This window comes from Dipodomys ordii, unplaced genomic scaffold (assembly GCF_000151885.1).
Source record: "Dipodomys ordii isolate 6190 unplaced genomic scaffold, Dord_2.0 Scaffold4, whole genome shotgun sequence".
Lineage (NCBI taxonomy): Eukaryota > Metazoa > Chordata > Mammalia > Rodentia > Heteromyidae > Dipodomys > Dipodomys ordii.
Window position 1 is genome coordinate 16,732,912 of NW_012267220.1, and position 26,220 is coordinate 16,759,131.

The 26,220-nt window shown below is 37.5% G+C and overlaps 1 protein-coding gene across 1 annotated transcript in view; it reads right to left on the reverse strand.

Moving 5' to 3' along the window:
• Fat1 (FAT atypical cadherin 1) overlaps positions 1-26,220 on the reverse strand; it is a 112,213-nt gene that overhangs the window by 51,410 nt on the left and 34,583 nt on the right. Inside the window, exon 3 of the mRNA XM_013025924.1 lies at positions 8,758-9,072. Coding sequence (XP_012881378.1) covers positions 8,758-9,072 — 315 coding nt within the window. The remainder of the gene's footprint in view (positions 1-8,757; positions 9,073-26,220) is intronic.

A 26,220-nucleotide genomic window follows, 5' to 3' on the forward strand; every position in this document is an offset into this window, starting at 1 on the left:
AGCTTTAGCAAATAATACTCAGCAACATATAAAAATGTCTTCTTGATGTAACTTATCCTAAGGATTCAAAGAAGACAGATTTTTAAGAAGAAAAGCATGTAATCAACATATACAGAAAAGACACAAAAAACCCAAATTCATTAATTTATATACACAAATACACACACACATATGTTTTTAAGTAGAGCTACTGATAAGTACACTTATTATTTTTTTTTTAATGAATTCCCAATGCCAACAAGACTGGCCCTTCATTTCCGGCTTTTGTAGCTATCAAATGTCACCGGAAACTCTCGGAAGTTGTTTGCTGCTGAGGCTACTTCCTATTGCACTGTTCAGACTCTGATCCAGCCATAATAAAATGCCACTGACTTTGCTTCAAAAAAAAAGTAGCTGTAAAGTGATACAGGATAGTATTTTATGATTTTTGTAATACATTAGGGATTATTTCTTTAAGTAAACCATGTATCTACTAAATCTATATGGAAGCAAATCACAGTTCTTACATATTGAATAACCACATTGCATAAATCCAATATAAAACTGTTCAAATGAAAATACACTATGCTACATGTACATAAACAACTGAAAAAAAACACAGTCCAATGTATACACCACTGAACTCTACAGAGCTTAAAAATCGTAAGAGTTCTATCCTATGTGCTCGTTCATTTTCATATGCTGGCTTTCTTGCTATAATGACAGAGCTGAATATTTGTGACCGAGACAGGACAAGCTACAGAGTGGGCCTTTCTAGAAAATGTTCAGTTAACTCCTGCAGTACATGGCTAATGATAGCATGTATTATTATCTAGTATCATCTAGAAGCATTACATATTTTGGTTTGAGAGTACCATAAAAGTAACTTTAGCCTAAAACCAAGCATCATATAATCCAGCATTCCTTTAACAATAAGATATAGAAGAACTTGCTCCCAAGTCACACACTCACGTGTCAAAGACAGCATATACCATGAAGCAACCTTTAGGAAATTCACAGCTGTCTGAGTCACATAAATACTTGTAAAATAGGGGCGGGGGAGGGGAAATACACATGACAAACACAACAGACTGATGGTATTTGTAGTCTTTACTCTTCTCGTGGAGTTCTTATGAAGATTAAATAAGTGAATGTGGTTTGGAAGACACAAAGTGCAAAGCATACATGAGATGAACTTGGGGATGGCCCTCTGACTCTTGATAAAAGTTTGAAGTGAGGTCAGGAAATGGTAGAAGGGTAGAAGAAAAATGAACAAGACAGAAAGGTAGCAACAAAGGAAAACTCAGCTTTTTGATTGTCTCCTTCCAGCTCAGCTCCCAAAGGAACACAAGGTTGTCTGATGGAAATCAGAGAAGAGAACAGCAAGACTTTGGAGAGTCTAACAATATACCACTCCCACAATGATAAGAGATAAGAATATTAATCCAAAATAAGTAATTTTAAGGGACAAGTGACAAAATCATTGAGCTGAAACAGCCTCAAAATAATTTTTGTCATTTAAAGTTTCCAGTGGACAGAATCAGATGCAGCTGCTGCTGCCAAAGAGATCACACGCCTTGAAGCATGCAGACACAAACACACATTCAAAAATGATGCCCCGGTAGTTCCTAATATATTTAGCATAAATCACAGAAATAAAATTATCTTGGAGAGTCTGTGTTCTCAAGCAGAAAGATGTACATCAATGAAACAGAAGGGGAAAAAGTAATATATTTACTACACAAGCAAAGCTATAAGTGCATCATTGAAATGGGTAGTAAAGGCAGGTGGATACCCATATACAGTCCTGTAATAAGGACTAAGTCCCATCAATAACAATAGAAAAGAGATTTTCTGAATATAGCGGCTACTATTGTTATGGGAAAAAGCAAAGATGTTTAGCAGTGGGAACAGCATTCTACTACTTGTGCAAAAACAAACAGATTTAGATCTGGCTCCTTTGGCTAAGTTCTACAAGTGTGGAGCATGGAGGCTGAACTTGGGTGTCTGTGATCTGGCTCAGCGATGATATGAGCTAAGGACATGGGGGCTTAACAAAATAAGACAGGTAGTTTTCATTTTGACTCAGGGTTGGTTAGTTTGCTTGTGAAAGGCACACTTCTCCAGCCCGGTGCTCTCTCTCAGGCTGACTCACCCAGCAGTTGAAGTCTGGGTGCCAAGGTTTCCATACAAAAATTAATGGAGGAGAGAAAAAGGAGAGGAAGGACAGTTCATATTCTAAGGAAGGAAACTAAAGGAGAACCACACCAAAGAAAACCTCTTCTTAGGTATATTTCCCTGCTTTTTGAGTTAAGTGTCCTGTGAACCCACTTCTGATTTAAAATATGTAGAAAATTGTGAGGCATGTTGTGATCCCTTGGCACATGAAGACATCACGAACAGGTGTCTACTTTCCAGTCTTGGTAAGCAGAGTATGCAGTTAACAAATAGGTGCTATGAAGAGCATGGAGCTTCCAGAACTGAGGGGACACACACACACACACACACACACACACACACACACAATGTATGCCAATTTATATTTCCACAAACTCCTGAAATATACTCAGGTTAATAAGCTTCTGCTTAAAGCTAAAAAGTAAAATTTTACTACTTAAAAGCAGTAGTTAAAGCTCTGTAGCTACTTCTGAGGGTCAGATTTATACTCCACCATTGAACCATCCTAAAATAGACAGAATACATGGAATAAGAGTTTTCAAGGACCCTGAAAGCTAAGAAGAAAGTTGACCCTGACAAGAAGCAAATGAAGGGATACTTATAATTGCAAATGTGAAGCTCGTTACTTGTAGTGGTATTTTCTGGGTATAGGAAACAGTCGAAACTTATTAAACTGCAGCCTTTAACTATGTATTTATCATCTGCCAATTTCACTGCAGAAAAGTTTTTTTTTTAAGTACACAAAGAGCATTCCTGGCTTTGCAACAAAACATTGGAAAATACCAAATATAGAAATGAGACTTTTAGAAAAGACTCGTCTGTTCTAAAGCATGCACCATGCCTCATAAGTAACCTTCAAAATTATCTGGCAATTATAAGCTGCATATCACTCCTCAAAGTTCAGACTGATAAACTTAACTAAAAAGACGCTTTGCCAGGGTGGCATCAGTTTCCTGAGGTTACTTGTGGATAAGGAGACCTGTAAAACTCACACTAGTCCTTTTTGTTCAGAACTCCCTTTCTTTCATGTCCTTGACATACCACAAAGCCATGCTACTTGTTTGGAGGAGCTAGAGCTGTCCAGGCTCCCAACAATAACATCTATGTTCTGCTCTCTCTCTCTCTCCCCCCCCCTTCTCTTTTGTCTCAAACAATAGCACAATTTATGTTTAAAGAAGCAAATTTACCTCAGTGATATTGGAGACAAGCAAGCAAAATGAAATGTTATAAAATTCTATGTTTTCAACGGAAGTGTAAGAATCAGAAAAGTGGGATAGGAACTTTGGCCTGCATATCCAAACAGAGAAGACCTAGTATCACTCTACCCACAATCATAATGAAACCTATCTTAAGATGTGGAAAGAAAGCTCCTGGCACTATAATTAAGCATAAACAGTTTGACTATACAATTTTAAAATACTCAAAAGCTTCATTCAAACTTGTTACTTGCCCAAAATTCAAGAAATTATTGAATCTAGTTTTAGAAGTTGTTTTGCTTTTAAAAAACATTTTGTCATATATGAAAAAATAAAATAGGTACTGCAAACACAGGCATTGGTGACTCATGCCTGTAATCCTAGCTACTCAGGGGACTGGATATCTGAGTATCGTAGTTCAAAGACAACCCACTATAAAAAAAAGTCTGTGAGTTTTTAATCTCCAAATAACCACCAAAAAGCTGGAAGTGAAGCTGTAACTCAAGTGGCAGAGACAACTTAACAACCTTGGACAAAAAAAGCTAAGGGACATAGCCTAGACTCCAAGTTCAAGCCCAAGTACTGGCATACATAGAGAAAGAAGGTATTGAGGAGATGTCTGCCTCTTTACTAAACTAACTTTGAATGAAGTCACATCTGTATTTTATACAAAATGTTCTAAGGGTCAGCAAAGGCTCTTAAAAATAATAATTCTGGGGGCTAGGAAGGTGGCTCAATGGTAGAGTTCTTGCCTTGCATACATGAGGCCCTGGGTTCGATTCCTCAGCACCACATAAGCAGAAAAAAAGCCAGAAGTGGCTCTATGTCTCAAGTGGTAGAGCGCTAGCCTTGAGCTGAAGAGCTGAGGGACAGCGCCCAGGCCCAGAGTTCAGACCCCACGACCGGCAAAAATAATAATAATAATAATTCTGGTATACATTCGTATGCTGGAATAAAGGTGATCCTTTATAGTAATATAATATAGAATGTAATATATATTTATATTTAATAATAAAGGTGATCCTTTATTCCAACATTATGAGTGTATACTCCCATATACCTACCTAACTTTATTTCTTCGTCTCTAATACTTAACATTCTTTCAAATTGTCCCCTAAAGTGGCAGATGTCCTCTATCTCCCCTCCATCAATCTGCTTTTTTCAACTCTTCCAAGGAGCCTCATTTTTCTAATTATTCCCGCACTGTCAGTATTTTCACACTTTCTCCAAAAGTGTCCATTTCACAGTCAGGGCCATACTACCTTGTACTTGTTTCCTTTACTCCTTCACATCAGACTACACACTGTCAAGCATCTGTCAGGATGCTGGATTCCCATAGATCAGTAAAAATCTGGTGTGCAAACACTTTAAGTGACGATTAATTTAGAATTTCTGGTCTGCTGTATACATGATAATCACTAAGATCCCAATTTTTATCTTCACCACCAAGTAGGAGGTGGATCCATTTTATTCCATGAAATTTGTTTCTTCAAAGGAAATGCACAAAATGATCAATCTACTAAAATCTTGATTTTTGTGTGTGTATATATATGTATGTAGGTATCTAATCTATATCTATCTATCTATGACAAGTATAATATATTCAAAAGAAAGAGATGTACCTTTGCCAGAAACAAGTATAGGTAGTTCACATACACAAGCTTTAGGAGAAATATAAAACTATCATCACTAATAACAAGGGATAAAGATTTAGAAGTCTGTTTCCTTGGAGATCCAGAGGAATGAATGCCACAACCCATATGTCTTCATTTCTAACCAACTGATTTTCACTAATTTTTTTTTTTTTTTTTGGTCGGCCGTGGGGCTTGAACTCTGGGCCTGGCCACACTGTCCCTCAGCTCTTCAGCTCAAGGCCGAGCGCTCTACCACTTGAGCTACAGCGCCACTTCCTGTTTTCTGGTGGTTTATTGGAGATAGGAGTCTCACGGTCTCTCCTGCCCGGGCTGGCTTTGAACCTCGATCCTCAGATCTCAGCCTCCTGAGTAGCTAGGATTACAGGCGTGAGCCACCAGCGCCCGGCTGATTTTCACTAATTATTAAATAACATGATTGGAAGTTTCCAGGTGGTGGTGTGGGTCAGTAAATCACAAGAACCTCGTTCTACCAGACTATCTTTCATAAGCTTCCACCATCTAACCCCCACGTTACTAACCTACCTATTATAAGCTGTATTTAAGGTTTTGAGGAAGATGGACATTTATGTGGGGACCTTGAGCATCAAGCTTAAATGTTCTGTTGTGTCAAGGGAATAGAATCACCTAGACACAGATCTTGTGAGGCTGAATTCGCTAAAATATGGCTATGCTAAAATATGGTTCTCTTTGACCTGTAGAAACTAGATGTCTGTGGAATATTCTTACTAAACATAGTTAGAATACACTCACAACCAATATTCCGGTGGACTACATTAACCTTCCACTCTTACCTGCTTTCAAGTTAAAAAAAAAAAAAGCACAAAACCTCTGTGGACTGATTAATTTTCTCCTGCTGTCCTGCTTGCCAGCAGAAAGCATATCTCCTCTCCCAGGGGGTTAGAGCTATCTGTGAACTCCTACAGAGGATTTACTCTTACAGAAGATAAGGAAAGATTAAAAAGGGGTAGGTGATGTCCTATCAGCTCATATTCTATAGAACATAACCTCACAGTGGTGATCTCATAATTTCATCATTTCAGAGTGCTATTCAAGATTTCTCTAAGATGCTTTCTCCTCCCATCAATTATACCCAGACCTACAGTATCTACTCAGAGACAAAAAGACACTGCCTGCTTGCCTGTCTGTTTCACACGTGCCTTAACCTAATGTAAAAGAAAGGCTGAAGACATAAGAAGACATTTTTAAGCCTAATTCATCAAACAGCTTTAAAATAGAATTAGTTACACATTCCTGAATTACTTCCTCAAGGCTTTTATTTCTAGGTTTCTGTCTCTCCAAGTGTACTATCTGCACGCCCCAAATCCTCTTCCAAACTTCTTACAGTCTCCTGAATTTCATCTTTTATATCTGACAATGCCTTCTAATTATTTTGGCTCTTGGCTGTCTTTCACTTTATTTCACAGAAAAATGTGGTAGAACTTAATTACCATCTGTGCAGTAAAACAATGTAGGAAACACTGCTAAAATAAGGCTTTTATTAATCATTTAGATGCTGTTACAGGGTAAGCAGGTTCGTGTCTTGATTCCTGCCCTTTGTTCTGAGCTTCAAGTCCTCTATTATACCCCTAATGCTTCAGAAAGAAAAACTCTCAAAACTGCTAAGTTCTCTCCTGTGTAATCCAATTCTCTTATGAAGCTGAGTCAATCTCCAACAGTTATCAGTGTTCTTAAAAATCCAAACCCCTCAGTGGAAGATACGATAAATGCAAGGATATTTAAAAATAAATTTTGATCAAATGTCTATATAAATGTCAGGCTAAAATACACTGACAAGAGCTTTACAAACTAACATCTTAAAACCTTTTCCCCCTATTCCCAGAGCTGGGAACAGAGTCTTGGACCTCACAAATGCTCCAAGTGCTCTACCAATAGTCACATCCCCAGCCCTTAAAGGGATGTCTTTAAGAGATAAATCTACATACTTCCATGATCTCTATGAGGTATCTTTCTTGGGCAATTTCTACAGGATCTTAAACCCAACACTTCTTTCCACTTTAAGAATAGTTTCCTTTCAAGTTTAATAAAAGAAATTGGGAAATATAAAACAGGCACTAAAAAAGCACTAGGCAAGGTGCCTTGAGCAGGTAATACTAGCTTGGAGGAAGGAAAGCAGAGATTGGGAGATCATGGCTCAAAGTCACTCCATCCTAACCAATGGCTCACATGAGAGGGAAGAAAGAACCCATTATCCTAGCTATGAGGGAAGAACACTAGCTAGGTACAGCCATGGGCCCGTCAATCCCAGGCACATAGGAAAACATAAGCAGGAGGCAATACAACCAATACAAAAAGGGAGCTTCTTAGAGGCATGATTCAAGAGGTACAGCACCTGCCTGGCAAGCAAGAGGTCATGCGTACAATCCCCAGCTCCAAAACCCAAAAACTCAAAAAAGGTAATGACAGATTGGTTTAAAAGCAGAGTAGTTCCATGATTTTTATTTATTTAATTTATTTATTTTGGTCCAGTCGTAGGGCCTGAACTCTGGGCCTGGGCACTGTCCCTCAGCTCTTTAGCTCAAGGCTAGCGCTCTACCACTTGAGCCAGAGTGCCACTTCCGGCTTTTTTCTTTTTTCTTTTTGCTTATGTGGTGCTGAGGAATCGAACCTAGAGCCTCAGGCATGCCAGGCAAGCGCTCTACCACTGAGCCACCTTCCCAGCCCCAATTTTTGTTTTCTTTTATATATTACTTTCCTGACATACCAAATATACAGCTAAGTAAATGAAAAGGCCAATTACCTTAGAATAAGCAGATATAATAAGCACAAGCAAGAAAGAAGTATATAAATTACTAACTAAATCTTCAGAATCTTGTTAACTAGATCCTACCGGCAGGTATTGAGTAACTGCACAATTGCACAATGTTATTGTTTAAGGCCAGTCAATTCGATTAGCAGTTTTATCTTCCTACAAATAAACTGTCCTCTTAATGTCAAAGGAAAGTTGTTATTTTAACTGATTAATAAATTAATCCAAGTTCCTATCCTCCCCATGAGAAGTTTTCATTGTATAAATGACAGCTAAGATCTTACTGTTTATTTTAATGATAATAAACTCAGCTGAAGATCTTTTGTGTGAAATAGTACAAGAGTCCTAGGAATTAAAGGAAAATATAAAAGAATGAAAATTAGAAGTTTATAAAGAGTTTCAGAAGAAGATTTGGTGGGGTCATGAGCCATACCTTAGAAGGAGGATGCTGGACAGAGAGGAAAATAAAAACATGAAAAACAAAAATTTAGTTTATCAGTTTAAGATTCCCAATCTGGATGCTTAAACTTGACCTTTGTCTGACTATAAATTTATAGCCTAACCTATAAAATTCCCTAGCCTGGCCTAGGGAAAACTCTTAAGTATTACCATTAAGTAATGCTTCTAAGTATTACCATTTTAAAAATAGTGAATTGCAAGATAAACTTAATATTTATGTAAAATAAAGTTACAAAAATGTAAGTTCTCAGTAGCAGAATTTGCTATAAGTTTAAAGCATATCATATAGGAGCAGCTATTAAAGTAACAATATTTGCTTCAAAAAGTGAAATTTCACTAATGAGAAAAATCATAAAACACCTTAATGAAAACAAACTCAAACGGAAAACATTTTGATTGAAAATAAATATTTAAAAATTTAACAAAATCAAAGAAAATTATATAATAGGTAAATATTAATTCTTATTTTCCCCATCAGGACAGTGTAACCATAAATACTTCATATGCTAGTATTATCACGTACCTGTTTTAGGATGTATTGAAAAGAATCCTTGTGGGTTTCCGCTCGTAATTTTGTACATTAGTTTGTCATTAGAGCTAGAATCTGGATCAAATGCCTCAATTTGGACCACAGATACATCTTTGGGTGCATTTTCCACTATCTCTGGGTAGTAAACGGGCTCTGAAGTCTGTGGTGCATTGTCATTGACGTCTTCAACCTCTATGTAGATCTCTATGAAGGAAGAAAGTGGCACAACACCCTGATCTGTTGCATACACTGTCAGCCAGTAATGGGAGGTTGACTCCCGGTCCAGTCGATCTGAAGTCTCTATAACACCTAGAAAGAAAAAAGGAAAACATAAGGTAGCATGTCAGTAACAAGAAAATGCCACATTGAGAAAATGGCAACTCAAAAGTCACTTGTCTCTTACCAGCCAAATGTTCTTTTTTTTTTTTTAATTGTGGAAATACCATACAGAAGGCTTACAATTACATGGGCAAGATAATGAGTACATTTCTTATCAAGCATTGTTGCCTCCTCCTTTGTTTCTCCTTCCCATCCCTTCCAATCTCCCCCCTACCCCTGTCCCCTACCCCCCCAAAGTTGTAAAGTTCGTTTTTCAACATAACGATTTGTACATCTCATTGTTGCAATGGGTCCACCTGTATCTCTATTTAAACGGTTTGCTTTTTCCCTTCCCCTCCACAAATTATACCAACATCAAATACAGTCAAAGCAGGGGTTACACATGGGGGAGGGACATACAAAGCAACAAAGAAATCATCTTATAAATATGGAGGTTCCTCAAAAGACTCCACATAGAGCTCCCCTATGACCCAGCAATCCCACTTTTGGGCATTTACCCAAATGATCACAAACAAAACCATACTAAAGCTACCAGCACAACTATATTTATTGCAGCATTATTTACCATAGCTAAGATATGGAACCAACCCAGATGCCCCTCAGTAGATGAATGGATCAAGAAAATGTGGTATATATACTCAAAGGAATTCTATGCCTCCATCAGGAAGAATGACATTGCCCCATTTGTTAGGAAATGGAAAACCTTGGAAAAAATTATATTAAGTGAAGTAAGCCAGGCCCAAAGAAACATAGGTCCCATGGTTTCCCTTATTTGCAATAACTAGTATATGTCTGAGACAAGCAGAAAAGGTCAGATAAGTTGATGTTAGGTGAAATGAACCCCAAGATAAGTATTCAAATGTTTTTGCTTTCATGCAATTGTTTCTAACATATTTATAAGATGATTTCCAGCCAAATGTTCCTAGAAACTATGCCTTAGTTTCCTTTCTATACAATGGAGCTAACAATATTTTATCAGCCCAGGGCTGATAAAAATGAACTAATACATATATCATGACTAAAAAATAAGTGTGTACTATGGAAGTTTTTGGTGGTTTTTTTTTTGGGGGGGGTCTGGTCGTGGGGCCTGAACTCTGGGCCTGGGCGCTGTCCCTCAGCTCTTCAGCTCAAGGCGAGCGCTCTACCACTTGAGCTGTAGTGCCACTTCCGGCTTTTTTCTTTTTGCTTATGTGGTGCTGAGGAATCGAACTCAGGGCCTCAGGCATGCAAGGCAAGCGCTCTACCACTGAGTCACCTTCCTAGCCCCTGGAAGTATTTTTTTAGTTTTTGAATTGGGTGACAAGTACGCAGTTCTGAAGTACAATACAATTCGAAGAACTGGGCACTAAGAGATCATTTAAGGGAAATAAAAGATGAAACCAGAGCCATGGCTGAGACTCCAGACTAGTGCTGCCTATTCCCCAAGCAGGGTCATTAAAGAAAAAGATGGGAGCAATACGTTCTAGACATCTTAGGTTTTGTTTGTTTTTTTGGTCAGTCGTGGGGCTTGAACTCTGGGCTTGGGTGCTATCTCTCAGCTCTTCAGCTCAAGGCGAGCGCTCTACCTCTTGAGCCACAGCGCCACTTCCGGTTTTCTAGTGGTTTATTTAAGAGTCTCACGGACTTTCCTGCCTGGGCTGGCTTTGAACTTAGATCCTCAGATCTCAGCCTCCCGAGTAGCTAAGATTACAGGCGTGAGCCACCGGTGCCCGGCTACATCTTAGTTTTTTATTACTCTCCTGTTTAACAAATTATAAAGTTTTAAAGTCCAGGTAAAGAATTGCTAGGTCTCCTGTGTTCAGAAATTTTTATGTTTTTCTTAATCACATTACACAAATGGCAAGACAACTGGTCAGTATATTGTAAGAATATGAATTCTTATCAGCTATTCTATAAACTGAAAAGGGCACATAACCTTCTCAAACACTAGTATCTCTTGCACTTTATACAAAGTGACTATTCAACAAATAAATGAAATGCATAATGTCACTGTGTACAAAGTCTTCTATTGAGATCCAAGCTAGAGCATGTTATCTACAGAGCTGATTAGTACGAGATAGGGTTATACCATCAGGAAAAGTGTCTCATTCTAGTCCGGTCATTGAAGCCTACCAAAATCGTACTTAATCTCAGTGTTAATTTCTCTCTAAATGATTAGGTGCAGAAATACCAACTTTTCCCAGACAAAAGGGGCATTATTTTATTTACTAGTATAATCTTACCCTTTGACTCACATATAGCTCTTTTCTCATACTGAACTAATGATACTTTTGTGTTCAACACCATGGTCTATGTTGGACTTTAGAAATCCCAACTCTAGAATCACTTTTCCTGATCAATGCAAATGCTAGAAGAAAACAAAATACCAATTTCATCTATGTTCAGCATTAAAATAGTACTGACCTCAACTAAAAAATCTACTTATTTAAATTTTCAAATGAGAATTACATAGTTACTGTGTACAACATGTTTTGAAATATGTACACGCTGTGGAAGGCTAGAGCAAGCTAATCGTTACACGCATTATCTCACGCTTATCCTTTTCCATGGTGAGAACACTTAATACCCACCTCTTAGCATTTTTCAAGATACACTGTTATTAATATAGCCAACATGTTAAATGTATGACCTCTATTTAAATTTGACGTTTTGCTTAAGTTTAATATCAGAAGAACCCATGTATACTGAATGTTACAAATTTAAATGAATAATTATAAATGAATAAACTGTCAGAAGATAAATATTTATGGCTAGTCAAGAGTCTTTTAATTGTCTCACTGAACCCTCACAAAAACATGTTTGTCAAAGTATGAAACAAGGTTTCAGAACTTAAGAAAAAGGAGCTAACTGGTCTCTTAGGTGACAAATAAGTAAAAATAAACTCAGCAAAAATAGACTGAAATAAGTAAAAATAAACCTCTGGGTTCAAACATAATCTCCATCCACAAAACTAGTAAAATTCTGTTTGTAGTGTGAAAAAGCAATCATTCTTCCTTTTTTATTTTTTTCATCACCTAACCCAAAGAAAGGGTATCCAGAAAGTTCTTGCTATATGATTACAACAATTAGGCACATATGTTCCTCTTATTTTCTGGAACTTCAAAAATGTAATTAATTTTAATATGATAAAGATTATTTAAAATTTCAAGCTCTTGGATAACATGGTGATTTTACTCCCTTCTTTTCACTTCTAATCCATAAATGCTTTATGCAGCTGTTTAAACCTGTGTTCCTCTAAATGTGATTATATGCATTTGAAAAATGACCATCATAGAAACAATTTACTTGGTATTTACTACTTGTGGTCATAATGGCAAATATCCTGCATATGTTATCTGATCTGATCTTTATTTCTGCCCTAGCAATACAGGGAGTTCAACTGTCCCTATTTCCTGATAAAAATCACAGAGGAGGAACTTTCCTAGGGACATAGAATGGTACAACTCAAGCTTCCTTGCCAGACCACACATCTCTGGCTCCAAAGCCAGTGAAATGCTGTCCGCTTTACTGTTCGTATAACAAAACTGAGAGTAAAGAAAACTTAATGTAGGGCTGGGAAGGTGGCTCAGTGGTAGAGCGTTTGCCTTGCATGCCTGAGGCCCTGGATTTGATTCCTCAGCACCACATAAGCAAAAAGAAAAAAAGTCAGAAGTGGCGCTGTGGCTCAAGTGGTAGAGCGCTAGCCTTGAGCTGAAGAGCTGAGGGACAGCGCCCAGGCCCAGAGTTCAGGCCCCATGACCGGACCCCCCCCCAAAAAAAAAATGAAAAAAGAAAACAATGTGGTAACTGACAGGCCAAGTTCATCTTCCATCTACTGTTTCACATATCCATATTTGGGAGAGAAATGTCCATTCCTATGCAACAGCTTTCTCTAATGTCAGGATGGAAGAAAAACAAACAAAATCCAAATACAGATTAAAATGGCTATCTATATCCTATTTCTATATTAGTCTCGAATGTGTCTGTACTATAGAAGCAGGCTGCTTAGAGCTGCCTCTCCCCTAACATGTGAGCTAGGAGCCATAGCAGCCACATAATTCTGTACATGACGCCCACCCCTAGTCAGAAGCAGGACTGAGAGCCCCACATCTTCTCTGGGTACTACTAACATGCTAAAAACAGGACAGTGAAGTGACTCTACTCAAATAGGGAGAAAACTAGGTCTGTACTAAACTAAGTGGTACTGTACTACACTACATCACAGAACGCCAACTGTATGCTCCTCTTTTCCTTAGAGGTTCGTCAGAATCCAAACGAGTTTTTACAAGATTCCTGGTTTCTGAGCTGACCCACATTCTAGCCACCTATATCTCAAATAGAAGTACTGTTTATTCTCTAAGTAAGTCACTAACTCTTACAATGTATTCACCACCTTCCTAATGGCATAATTAGCATGTATAGGTCCATAGACGGATTTCTTCTAGAACTCCACCAGTTACTATAACTCAGCAGAGAAACAAATTTTGAACTTTCCAGACTTCTAATCAGCCCCCTGACAAAAAAGAAAAACAACAACAACAAAAAAAAACTAAACAAAATCAAACTGAAGCCACCTACCTATTACAAGAGGGTAAATATAACAATTGTATTAATTATGAAAACTACCCCATATTTACTCTTAAGTGTCTACCTAGCTTTGTATAGAGAATTATAAATCTTTTGCTGGGAGGTACGTGGGGGGAAACAAAGACAAAAAATCCACAGTTTTTATAGATTGCTTTAAACATATACACAAAATAATATCTTCCCTTTGGGGGTTCATAAGAGCATCTACTTAAAAATTCTTTTCTGAGGCTTCCTGTCTGTCTCCAACTATCTCTCCACTCAGCTCTCTTCTTTTTTTCAGTCACTTTACCTCTTTTACTAGTTCATCTTTCCCTTTCTAACCTAGCAGCTGAAGGGCATGGAAGCCCAGTCTGGGCAGTGGGTAAAGGACTAGCCCCACCTTCCACAGCGTTCTCTCCAGCCAGATTATTAAAAGGATGGAAGCCAGGAAAATGAAAAAGAAGGAAACCACATCATTCCTGCTAGAGCTTCTATGGCACAGGCAAGAGAACAGAGTGAGAAGCTGCAAGTTTACATGTTGAACACAGAAGTTCAGACATGCCTGTTATAGCTAGTATCCAATAGGATAGCCATGAATCAGTCCTTTAGCTCAATGAAGCATTACGGAAGTAATAAGTATGACTATCTAACCTCAAGAATACAATGAAAACATTGTCAAAAATGTTGTTAATAAGCTAAAAAAATGTTTGAAAGATGCTAGAAACCGGGAAGTATTAAGCAAAAATATTTATCATTCCGAACATACTCTCTAGGATTTTCAAACCACCACCAGATGTCACTATGGAAACTGATTTAAAATATGCATTCAAGTGAAATGACACTGAAGTGAAGAGGGGAAAAAAACGTATAATTTTTGAAGAGTCTTGACCAATCCATTTGACAACAGACCTCACAGCAAAATTTCCTTCTCAAAGGACTTATTAACATTCATGTTTAAAATTCATGTATTTAAGTAAACTAGTATTGAGATGTCTTCCCACAGTCCAATTATTCATAATGCATACGGTACAGAAGAACCAGGTACTCAAATCAATTATCAAAAGTTAAATAAAGGTTACTAAGAATTATTAATTCCTATTACCCACCATTGACAGCTAGTGCTGTTAATTAAAATGTTGTCTTTAACTAGCCATAGCCAGCACTTTTCACCAACGGATCCAGGTGGAACAAAATGCTTTCAAAATAGTAATTTTTAAAATAAAAACAAAGTTGGAGCATTCACTCTCTCTGCCAAAAATAATGTAACTGATTCAAATTCCCATGGTCACAGAACACCTTTTCATGCCACATTTTCCTATTCATTTAACAGACGTTAGACCCTAACAAGCCCCAATGCCAAAGCTTCAGACCAAACTTTATTTCTGGTTCCTCAGCTACTCTACTTCAAAAACATTTGCAATTGCAATAACCCAGAAATACACATTTGCAAACCACAGTAATCTCTGGGCCTTCCTGACATGCCATACTATGAAGGAATGCTTGCCTACCATATATCAAGCCCTGGGTTCAGACCCCAGCAAGCCCCAACAACAAACCATTATATGGCTTTATATTACTGTAGGTTACTCCTGAGGTAACTGAGGAGTCAGGGTCCTCATCAAAAGCTCACCCCCATTGGCCTAAGTAATATTTAGTAGACTCCTCTTCTTAAAGGTCTGGCCACCTCCTAATAGTTCCATACAACACAACATGGTGATCAAGCCTTTAACTCATGGGTCTGTGGCACAGCTACCCAAACCACAGCATTCTGGAACCCAGGTTTAGGAGAGCAATTGTATTATGAGTTGCTTCATTAACTTAAAAATTTGATAAACTGCTTTTTTACATGACAACTCCTTTGTACAACTACTTAAAGATAATATAACAAATTTTGGAGATAGGAGTCTCACGGTCTCTCCTGCCCAGGCTGGCTTTGAACCGCGATCCTCAGATCTCAGCTTCCTGAGTAGCTAGGATTACAGGCGTGAGCCACCAGCGCCCAGCTAAAACAAAAAATGTTTAACACATACAAATGCAATAAACCAACAATAGTGATGAAGACAAAGATAGCATAATGTCATATACACACTCGGTACTCACGATGTTCTAGGCACTATTTTGAACAGGTTTTGATATGCAAACCATCAACCCTAAGGAACAGGGAATATGATCACCACTATTTCACAGACAAAGAAACTTCACCAGCATAAACAATTTGTCCAAAGTCACCCAACTCTTTACTGCTTGGAATGGAATTCAATCTCAAACTCTAGCTCTCTATAGTCAAGTCTCCAGCAAGCTTGTTACAGTTAGGGAGCTTAAGGGGTGAGTAGTCATGGCCTCTGAACTTCACTAGGAAATTTCTGTTATAAATGGAATGCAAAAATGTAGTAGCAAAATACAGAAAAGTTTTTTTGTCTGTGTTTTCTGTTTTCCCAATACTTGGGAATCTGGGAATGTAGAGCAAGCAATCCATAATTATGGGAGAAAAGGGATTTATTTAACATATGAGGGTAGAGGGAAAAAAAAGTGCACACTAACTATCCACAAGAATATCAATGGTATCCAAACTAAATGAAAACTAAAATCTGCCAAAAGTGTGTAAAATACTTCAACTCTGTTATGCTTGGAAGAAAGAAACTGTAAACCTTTGTCTTTCTCCCTCTCTAACACACACACACACACACACACACACACACATACACACACATGTTCAGAGAAAGAAGGGTCTAGAATGTGCAAGATGATCAGAAGATAATGAAGAAAATAGACCCAAAGGACTATTTGAAACTATTGATTTTCTAGAACAATGAATTCAAAAACTGTACTTAAAATATGCACAATAAAAAGTTAAATAAAATATATATAACCAGAAGACCTTTAAAAGTGTTGCTAGCAGAACATTCTTACGTTTTCCCTCTATCTTAGATACATGATATACTGTCCTTATTAAAAAACAATTATTATTATATATACTAAAAGTATACAAAATGTTGTTACAATGTGCAGTTATAGAAAATAAATGGAACACATTTATATTTTATTTTATTTATTTTTAAATTATTTATTATTTATTATATAATTATATATAATTACCCATTTTTTGTTTTCATAGCATGAGCAGCTAAAATCTACTCATCTAAGTCCCTGATCCAATACAATTTTATAACCTATGGATCTTATATGGTACATTACATCTCTGGGCTTGTCCATTCTATAGATATATGCTGTACCAGGACAACATGGGAACCTATTCATTAATTTCCAGTTACCTGTGTTTCATTTAATCAGAGTGGATTCTAAACAATTTAGATTCTAATAGCTTCAACAATTAACATTAGAAAAGTATTTATATTTGAAATTTTGTTAGAAGTCTTAGGTCTAGAAAACTGTACAATGAGTTAGAAATTAACGTCTAATGATAGACTTTTAATATAGCAACTATTGATTTGTTTATTTAGGATACTATTTAGGATACTTTTAGTTGAGAAAGCTTTTTGCTTAGAAACTTACTAAAATGTACATTAAGTTCATAAACTTATTTTAGGCATCATATGTCAAGCCCAGGGATTTTAGCTTTGCAGTCACTCCCAGTTCAACTCTACTAAATTACGTTTCCTACTTTCTCAGAAATCATTCCAAGTTCTAATTTCCATGTCAGAATCATTAATATTGTTAATGAGGGCTTTCATAGATAAGCTCTCTCTTTTTAAAGAGGATTGTTTTTGAGTAGTAAAAATTATCATCTAGCTGGCACTACGGCACATGTCTATAATTCTACCAGCTCAGAAGGCTGAGATCTGAGGATCTTGTATTGAAGCCAGCCCAGGTAGACAAATCCAAGAGATTCTTATCTTCAATTAACCAGTAAAAAGCCAGAAATAAAGGCATGTTTCAAGTGGTAGAACACCAGTCTTGAGTGAAAAAGCCAAGCAAAAACATGACTCCCTGAGTTCAAGTCTCATTACCCCCCCCATACACACGAAAGTTAGCATTTAAACATCTAAAAATTAGGTGGAACTGAATACATAAGACACCTCGGGAGGCATTAGAATATAAACAATATATTTTACCTCCTAGCAGTAATGTTTCTAGAAGTTTCTTTTTAAGTTTTAGAAGATGAACAATTTCAATGCTAAAACTTTTCTTACTTTTTGTTTATTGCAGTCACACTTGACAAATACTTTGCATATGCACATACTGTTCATTTAAAGTAATCTTTTTAAAAACTGGAAGGTCTTTCCCTATTTCTATATTTAGAAACCAACTGGGGACTGAAAAGATACTAAAGTTGCTTATTCATCACTATAATAGCAATGAATTTACCCATGAGTCACTTTACCAGTCAGTCATCTAAGCACTCTACCATCTAATACCTTGCTTAAACCTCCAAACTTAAGTGAGCTGTCGTAAGCCAGAACCCTAAGCCTGGCTGACTCACTCTCTAGGGCCCACACAGGAACCTTCAGGGTACTGCTCCCATGTGGGGCAGTGCTGCCTCACATTTCTGCCCTGGCTTCTTCCCATAAACCTGGGTAGATTATCTTCAATCCATCATTGTTAATAGGGGGGGAAAAATGAACACATCAAGCCATACAGATCATCAGCATGAAGCTCAAGAATCCTATGTAACTAGTCCATTAGGATCAAAAAGGAAAAGCATTCAAAAAATCCAACTCTGCTCTATATTATGAACTTACTGTATTTATCTTATCCTCTACTTTTGAGGCAGACTAAATTTATCCAATGTGAAATGTAAGGCATTGTATTAAATAAACTGTGTATCAATGTTTTGAAAACATCAGAACTAATTTATGCATACACTTTCAAATGCTGACTGACAGATGTCAGATCCAAAGTTTGAAATTCTAAAATCATCTCTCAAGTTTTGTGGCAGATCAAAACTGATGTTTTAAGGGAAACCTCTCTCTGAAAAAATTCCCAATCATTTATTTTATTGTACTGTCAGCACAGGTGTAACAGGCCCTTGAAAACTGTACTCCATACCTTCTTTATCAACAAGGATTTGATGTTAGTTGATAGTACTTGGTTCTTGCTAGAAATAAATTGAAATATAACATTGCTGACTTACACCTGTTTTAATTTGTTCAACAAAACACAATTTCCTACTACATGCCATGTAGTATAAAGTTCTCAGGAAAAACACTGGATTTTGTGAAGACAATTAAGTAAGTGTTAATTTATTCAGAACAACAACCAGGAGAAAAGAAAGTGACATTTGTCAGAAAAGGACAATGCAGTATTTTACCAAGTAGGTACATTAACAGTAATCTTCCATTTAGTTATAAATAAGTCTTATACAACGACCAACTAAGTCCTTTCTGAGGTTTCAAGTTGCTAACTAAATTTCCTAATGTATCACGTATAATGTATAAATGACAACATAATGGTGGGTTACAAGAATGAATTAATTTTATTTTCTTCTCTGTTAATATTTTTCTAATTTTTCATAAAATCTGCATAGTAAGTTAGACTAAAACATTTGAAAAGCGGTATTTATGAAAGGGTAACTCAAAGTGTTATCAATAGCACTTAAGACATTTCAGAAATGTAAAAATGACCTTTAGAAGTTTCAAGTGCCTTAGAAGTTTTCCTAAGCTGAGCAACTCTTAAATCATTTGTAGTGCAAAGTATGTTCAAAGATGAAGACAAGGCACCATTCAGTGATGGAAATGTCAGTTAAAGCAGCTGAGCCCGGTGCCAACCTCCCTAAGCACTCCCTTGCTAAGAAGGAATGGAATGAGCTTCCTCCTGCTGCCCCCAAGTACTATCTGGGGCACTGCATGTGTGAAGGACACAGCCATTTCCAGAGCTCTAAAATGCATGAGTCTAGTCTAGGAGCAGGCTTGCCTTTATGCTAGGAACAAGAAATGCAGAAAAATGTAAACTTCTCATAACCTAAAACCTCAGATCTCCATGTATTACAGTTATACAAAATGGAAGGCGTGTTTTGTTTTTTGTTTCTGGTTTATGTTGGTCGTGGAGCCTGAACTCTGGGCCTGGGCACTGCCTCTCAGCTCTTCAGCTCATGGCTAGCGCTCCACCACTTGAGCCACAGCGCCTTTTCCTGGCTTTTTCTGCTTATGTGGTGCTGAGGAATCAAACCCAGGGCCTCATGCATCCAAGGCAAGCACTCTACTGCTGAGCCACTTCCCAGCCCGGAAGGTTTGTTTTATATGAACTAAAAAACTGAAGCAAATTGAAACAATCTCATTCATTTTTTGGCTCCTATGTAATGGACTTGTAAAAACAAACCTTTCTTATTAGCTCCAAGTGTCATTTTCCATTTCTTGGGCTTACATTTTGATTTTCAATAAATAAATAACCTTGTTTTTAAAAAAATATTCTACTGTAACCACGGAGTAATATTTAAATTTTAACAAAGTATATTTTATATATTGAAAAGAAATGGTTCACAGGCAATATTCATTCACCTATTTTTAATGTCCAATTTACTGACAGATTCCAAATCTGTAAGAAGTGAGGAGCTTAATTCAAGTGAAGCTACCCCTAGTTATAAATTATTTTGTGGACACTGATAACTTAGCAGAACTTTGGGTATCACTTTTTATGCTAACACACAAATAGCTCTAGATTATGATCTAGATGCATTTTCAGATTTGATGATATAAACTTTATTAACAAACGAGGGGCTGATGGCTCATGCTTGTAATCCTAGCTACTCAGGAGGCTAAGATCTGAGGTTCAAGGTTCGAAACATGGACTCTTATCTCCAAAAAACTACCAGAAAACTGGAAGTGTCATTGTGGTTCAAAGTGGTAGAGTGCTACCCTTGAGCAAAAAGAGCTCAGGGACAGTGCCAAGGCCTTGAGTTTAAGCCCCTCGACAAAAAAAAAAAAAAAAAAAGAATCTTGACAAATCAGAATAGTAATCTGCAAATACATATGTTCATTTATTTGTTTTCTAACCTCTTCCCTTCTTATGGAGTGCAACATACCTGTATAATGAATGATTTTGAAGTTTATGAATTATTTTGAAATCACAAGAGAGAGCTTACACAAAGGAGATCAGATCTTAACATTAAAAAGTAAACAAGAGGGGCTGGGAAGGTAGCTCAGTGGTAGAGCGCTTGCCTTGCATGCCTGAGGCCCTGGGTTCGATTCCTCAGCACCACATAAGCAAAAAGAAAAAAGCCAGAAATGGCGCTTTGGCTCAAGTGGTAGAGCACTAGCCTTGAGCTGAAGAGCTGAGGGACAGCGCCCAGGCCCTGAGTTCAGGCCCCATGACCGAACCCCCCTCCCCCAAAAAAAAGTAAACAAGAATAGTCAGTACACACTTTCATGTCAAACAATGCCAGCCAAGACTTCTCAGTAGTAACTATGGTCCACAGACATAAAGTATCTAATCTCCATTATTTTAAGCAAATGGGAAACAAATCTCATGGCGTACAGTAGACCCTTGGCATCTGTATTGTTGGAAGACCACTGCTAAGGAAAAGCTCGACTGTTCAGGAGGCCCAGGGCCCAGCGCCATAGTGGGGCTGCCAGTGTTACAGTGTCCAGCTTCCACTAGATATGCCACCTGCCAACAAATCTCAGATTTTCACTTTACCACTTAAACTAAATACATGTTTTTTTGAGGGTAGCATTGGCTTTTGGGGAGGCATACCATGTTTTTACAAAATTAAGGGCTGGGAAAACGCAGTTCACAGGATGACTTTTAACACAATTGTCAATAACTGGCCTGACTGAGAGCCTCTCTTCATTAACTGACCTGCACAATGCACACAGGAATTTAAAATGTGGGGTTGTCTATGCTTTTATTTATTATTAATTTTGACCCCACTTGGAAATAAAAACATGTAACAAATGTACAAATAAGGCAGGCTTAACTACAATACATATATGAAAGTAATCATGAAGTATGAATATGACTGCATTTATAATGGTTGACAGCATCACCATAAAACACAATATAATTCCATTGTGTTCCATCATTTCCGTAACCTTCCTCTCCATTTCACACCGTTTCCCATGGCTCTCTAGAAGGAAATGTCGATGGACACACGTGCCAAAACAACTTGACAAAGGCACATGTAGGCACTTGACCTATGTGTGGGAATACTGCTTTCAACTCTAAGATGGGTCCTAAAACACAGTCTTTGGCTATCTTAAGAGACTAAGCAAGCTGGAGGAGGAGAAGAAAACAAGAAGAGAGCAGTAAGAGAATCAGAAAGTTAAGCCCTCTTATTTTATAGTTGAGGAGGTAAAAATGTACAGGGCAAATGAGTGGTTATTAGAATTCAGAGTTTAAATGAAAGAAGAATTCAAATACCCTGAAATCTCATCATACTTATATTCCAAGTGTGACACGAGGAGAGAAGGGCCTACTGCACTAACTCAAATTCCAGCAGGTATGAAATATGACATTTCTGATTTCTGAGGGAAATGACTGATAATGGGGATGAACAAGGTTCAGTGATGTAATCTCAAAGTGAATGGTATAACAACCCTAAAAAGTACTGCAGGCTGGACCTTACCATGGTTACAACAACTGACTACTCACTTATTCCGGTCACATTTTCCAATTCCAAGTAAGAATAGATTTCAACTGACAGTGTAAAGAATGTGCTAAATGTGTACAGTACACACCAATACTGCTAAAGTAAGTTAATAAACATGATCCTGACCTTCAATAGAGCAAGGCATGATGAAGTCTCACTTCAAATATAAGTGAGAATCCAAACTGGGAAATCAAATTAGAAATGTCTTGAGCACAAAGAGAACATGAGGTCAGCTTTGCCTCCAGCAGTGTCTCTCCATTTATTTTCATCAAACTTAGTCACAACTCCTATTTAAATATTTATTTTTAGAAATTCAAGTTAGTACTGACCAAATTCAATAGAAGTCATTTCTAGAGTATAAATCTGTATTTATATCTGTATAACTCCTAATCCTTCGTTACCACCTGCACAAAGATCTTGGTACCATATAAAGGAGATAAAGAACACTAGAGTTCTCCTTCATTCGGAACTGGAAAGGAAACAGATTCCTGCACAAATGCAGGAAGATGACTCACACAAATATGATTCCCAAAAGTCTCCTCAAAGTAGTATTAACTTATCTTTTGAATTTCTAAAAACTGTAAATGTTTCTAGTATGGTTTCTTATGAGCTCAATACATAAAGACAAACTTTTTACATTAAAAGAAAAAAAAACCAAGGGCTGGGAAGGTGGCTCAGTGGTAGAGCGCTTGCCTTGCATGCCTGAGGCCCTGGGTTTGATTCCTCAGCACCACATAAGCAAAAAGGAAAAAGCCAGAAGTGGCGCTGTGGCTCAAGTGGTAGAGCACTCACCTTGAGCTGAAGAGCTGAGAGACAGTGCCCAGGCCCAGAGTTCAGGCCCCATGACTGACCAAAAAAAAAGAAAAGAAAAGAAAAACCATTTCTGAGAAACCAACTTGCTTTTAACAATCTTTTTTCCTCAAGTAGTTGAAATAGGAATCTTATTTCAAGCGTTTATATATCCAAGAGAAAGTCTATTGCCCAAGAGGAAAACTGGAAAACACACCATCAACACTGAAAAGAGAGACAAGATAGAGTTGCATTTCTCTTCTCCTCTATCTATGGTGATGACAGGAATTCAGGAGGCCCCAGAAGAAGTTTGGATATAGGATTAAAGCTAGCAATGGGACTTTGGGGACAGCAGGAAAGACCTGCGACAAGGAAAGGAAGGACTACCTGTCAGGAAGCAAGGAGTAAAGAAGAGAAGATGCTAGTCCCACCCCCTGGAAAGGTAAGGCTATTCACAGAAGGACCTGGATACAAGCAAGCACTACCCATAGCCAGGTATTCTACCACTCACTTGAAGTCACATCCAGTTCACAGATCACAGCTCCTAGGCCTATCTCACACAACTTCCAGCCAAACATGCTCATTTGCACTGTGCTACTATTCCCTGTGGTCAGAAACGGCCTTCAAATGATTGCTCTTGCATTCAAGTCCCAGCTCATTGTTCCTCCCTTGAAGTCCTTCCCAACCAGCCAATCTAAAGGGGGCCACATACCTCTATTTTAAAAATAAATAAATAAAAGACACTACTATTACTTTACTCTATTTACTTTCTCCAGCTTCTAGGCTGTATATCTGTGTGTGAAAGAGATGGAAAAAGAGAGAGAGATGCTACATATGTGTGAGAGACAAAGAGAATTTTATCTACCTGCTCATTAGCTGTCTAGTCTCTCCAGAAAGCAAGCTTCCTGATGACCACAGGGTGCTATGAAATCCTCAACACCCCGAACAGGTTCAGGCAGAGGAGGCCAGCAATAAACACTAATTATCCAGTGAATGAAAGCATGAAGGAACTCTTCACCAAGCCTTCTTTCATCCTCTGAAACTCTGCCTCTGAAATTCTTCCTATCCTTCATTTTCAAAGGTCTATAGAGATTTCCCTACTGTCCCCATCTTTCAAGGACCCACAGATGAACTGCAGAAACACAGTCCTAGAAGCACTTACACTTCCTCTCCTTTTCTCCCTCCCCTCCCAATGTCATTCTACCCTGGGTATCTTCCAGGAACTGAAGCTAGCCCAGCTGGGCCTTCTCCTGATCATTGGAGTAGTCCTACTATGTTTCAGAGACATTATTACTTTTAATCTGAAAATGCTTAAACCTTCTCTGTAACAAGGCTCCAAATCCTGAAAAAGAGGAAAAGGGGGAGGGAGTATTTAAATCACAAAATGCTGCATACAAACTTAATAAAGCTGAGTTTCCCATGATTTTCCATAGTTACCGAACAATATAGCTACTTTGTTAATCCCACCGAGCCAATATATACAAGCATAACATAATTCACTTATGCAAATAATTGAACAAGCAAATTAATAGCTTAGATAGAACTATAAATACATGCTTACCTCCTTAAGGAAATAAACCAGAATTTGTTATTATGCTCACTGCGTTACACAATGTATTAACTTGGTATAAAAAAACCTTATTACATAGAATTCTCACCTCCCCACTCAATTAGTTCTTTATGAAATGTGTATTTGGTAATAATAACCTACTGTCTTTTTTTTTTAGCTTTAAAACCCAGACTGAACCTCTGCTCTAATTATAATTATATCCAGTCCGCCCTTCTCTGTGCACAGGACATATTTATGAGTGCTTGCAGTTGGCCACCGTAGTTTAAAAGGGCCAGGGCTGTAGCTTTGAGAGGGAGAAAGTACGCTTGTAAATTCCCCATTGGCTCCCACACTAGAATCACTAGCTACTGTTAACTGTATTTCCTCCCTAGCAAAATGTGCCTGCCTTCCACACCTGAACATTCCACAGCTCAACAGTGGAACTGAAATTAGGCTTATTTTCAAGAAGCTTTAAAGAATGACCCAGTGTTTCCAAAGCAATCAACATTCCTCCTACAAGTGAATGACCATATGTGCATCATTCATTAACTGGGGACACCAGTATTAACAACAGCACAATGGGACAATTTCCAGGAAATAATGTGAATGGGGTAACCAAATTCATCTAAAATTTAACAAAATTAAAAAAGTGACCTCAGTAAGGCAACAATAAACAAAATATGGCTTTCACTTAATGTTTTGTGTTTAGTTTTGACTGGACAAGTGAATTTCTTATCACATTAGCAATTCTTTTTATGACCAAAAATCAAGCCATGAATTCAGATGTGATGAAGGTACATCCCATTTGTGTATGGAACACTAAATTTAAAAGAAAAAAAAAAGAGTGATCCCTCTAGTAGAAAAGAGTCAAACTAATATAGGTTACCTAAGAAGGGATTCCTCTAACTTGGCATTATTTTGATGTGCCTCACTTTCCTACACTGAAAGGGCATTTCAAGGGCATTATACCCAGATCAAGCAAAGCTTTCTAGAATGGCAAAGGAAGCTCACCTCAGAGAGAAGGGAGAACAAGCTGTCAATTTATAAATGAATAAGTTACAATGAAGCCTTTGTCTATGTCCTTAAAGAAAATTTAAATTCAATGATCGTGTATGGAACGATATAAGAGACTATTATGTAACTACTACTGTGGAAAGAGCATTCAGCCAAATTCCTCCATTTCTTTAAGTAAGAACATAGGATATATGAAGGGCCAAAAATTCCTATTTCAGAATTTTTTAAATCCCCCTTAAAGATTTTCTTAAAACCACAGATTTTATAATCAGTCAATGCAGCCTGGGACTGCTTTCCATAGATGAGGTTATGTAATTAAAACCTAACTAACTGATGTCCGTACAGTTGACATGTATTTGGTAAAAGACAGTAAACCCTTTCTATTAACTTCCACCAGAATCTTTTCCCTTTCAACCTAGGTAAGAATTGTCATTCTCTCTACTGAAAAAGAAAATATTAACTGATCTTGAACCCTCAATTCTAGCTGGTATGCCCCACCCAAAACAAAAAGAAGATTTTCTTATGCACTTGCAGGTAGGACTCAATTTCTAAGCAGTCAGATGTGGGAATCTGATATAAAGAAACCAATTTTCCCTTGTTAAATTCTGATTGCAATGCTGCAAAATTAATTCATTAACATCACATTCTTACTCTTTGACTCTCTGAGTCACTTAGG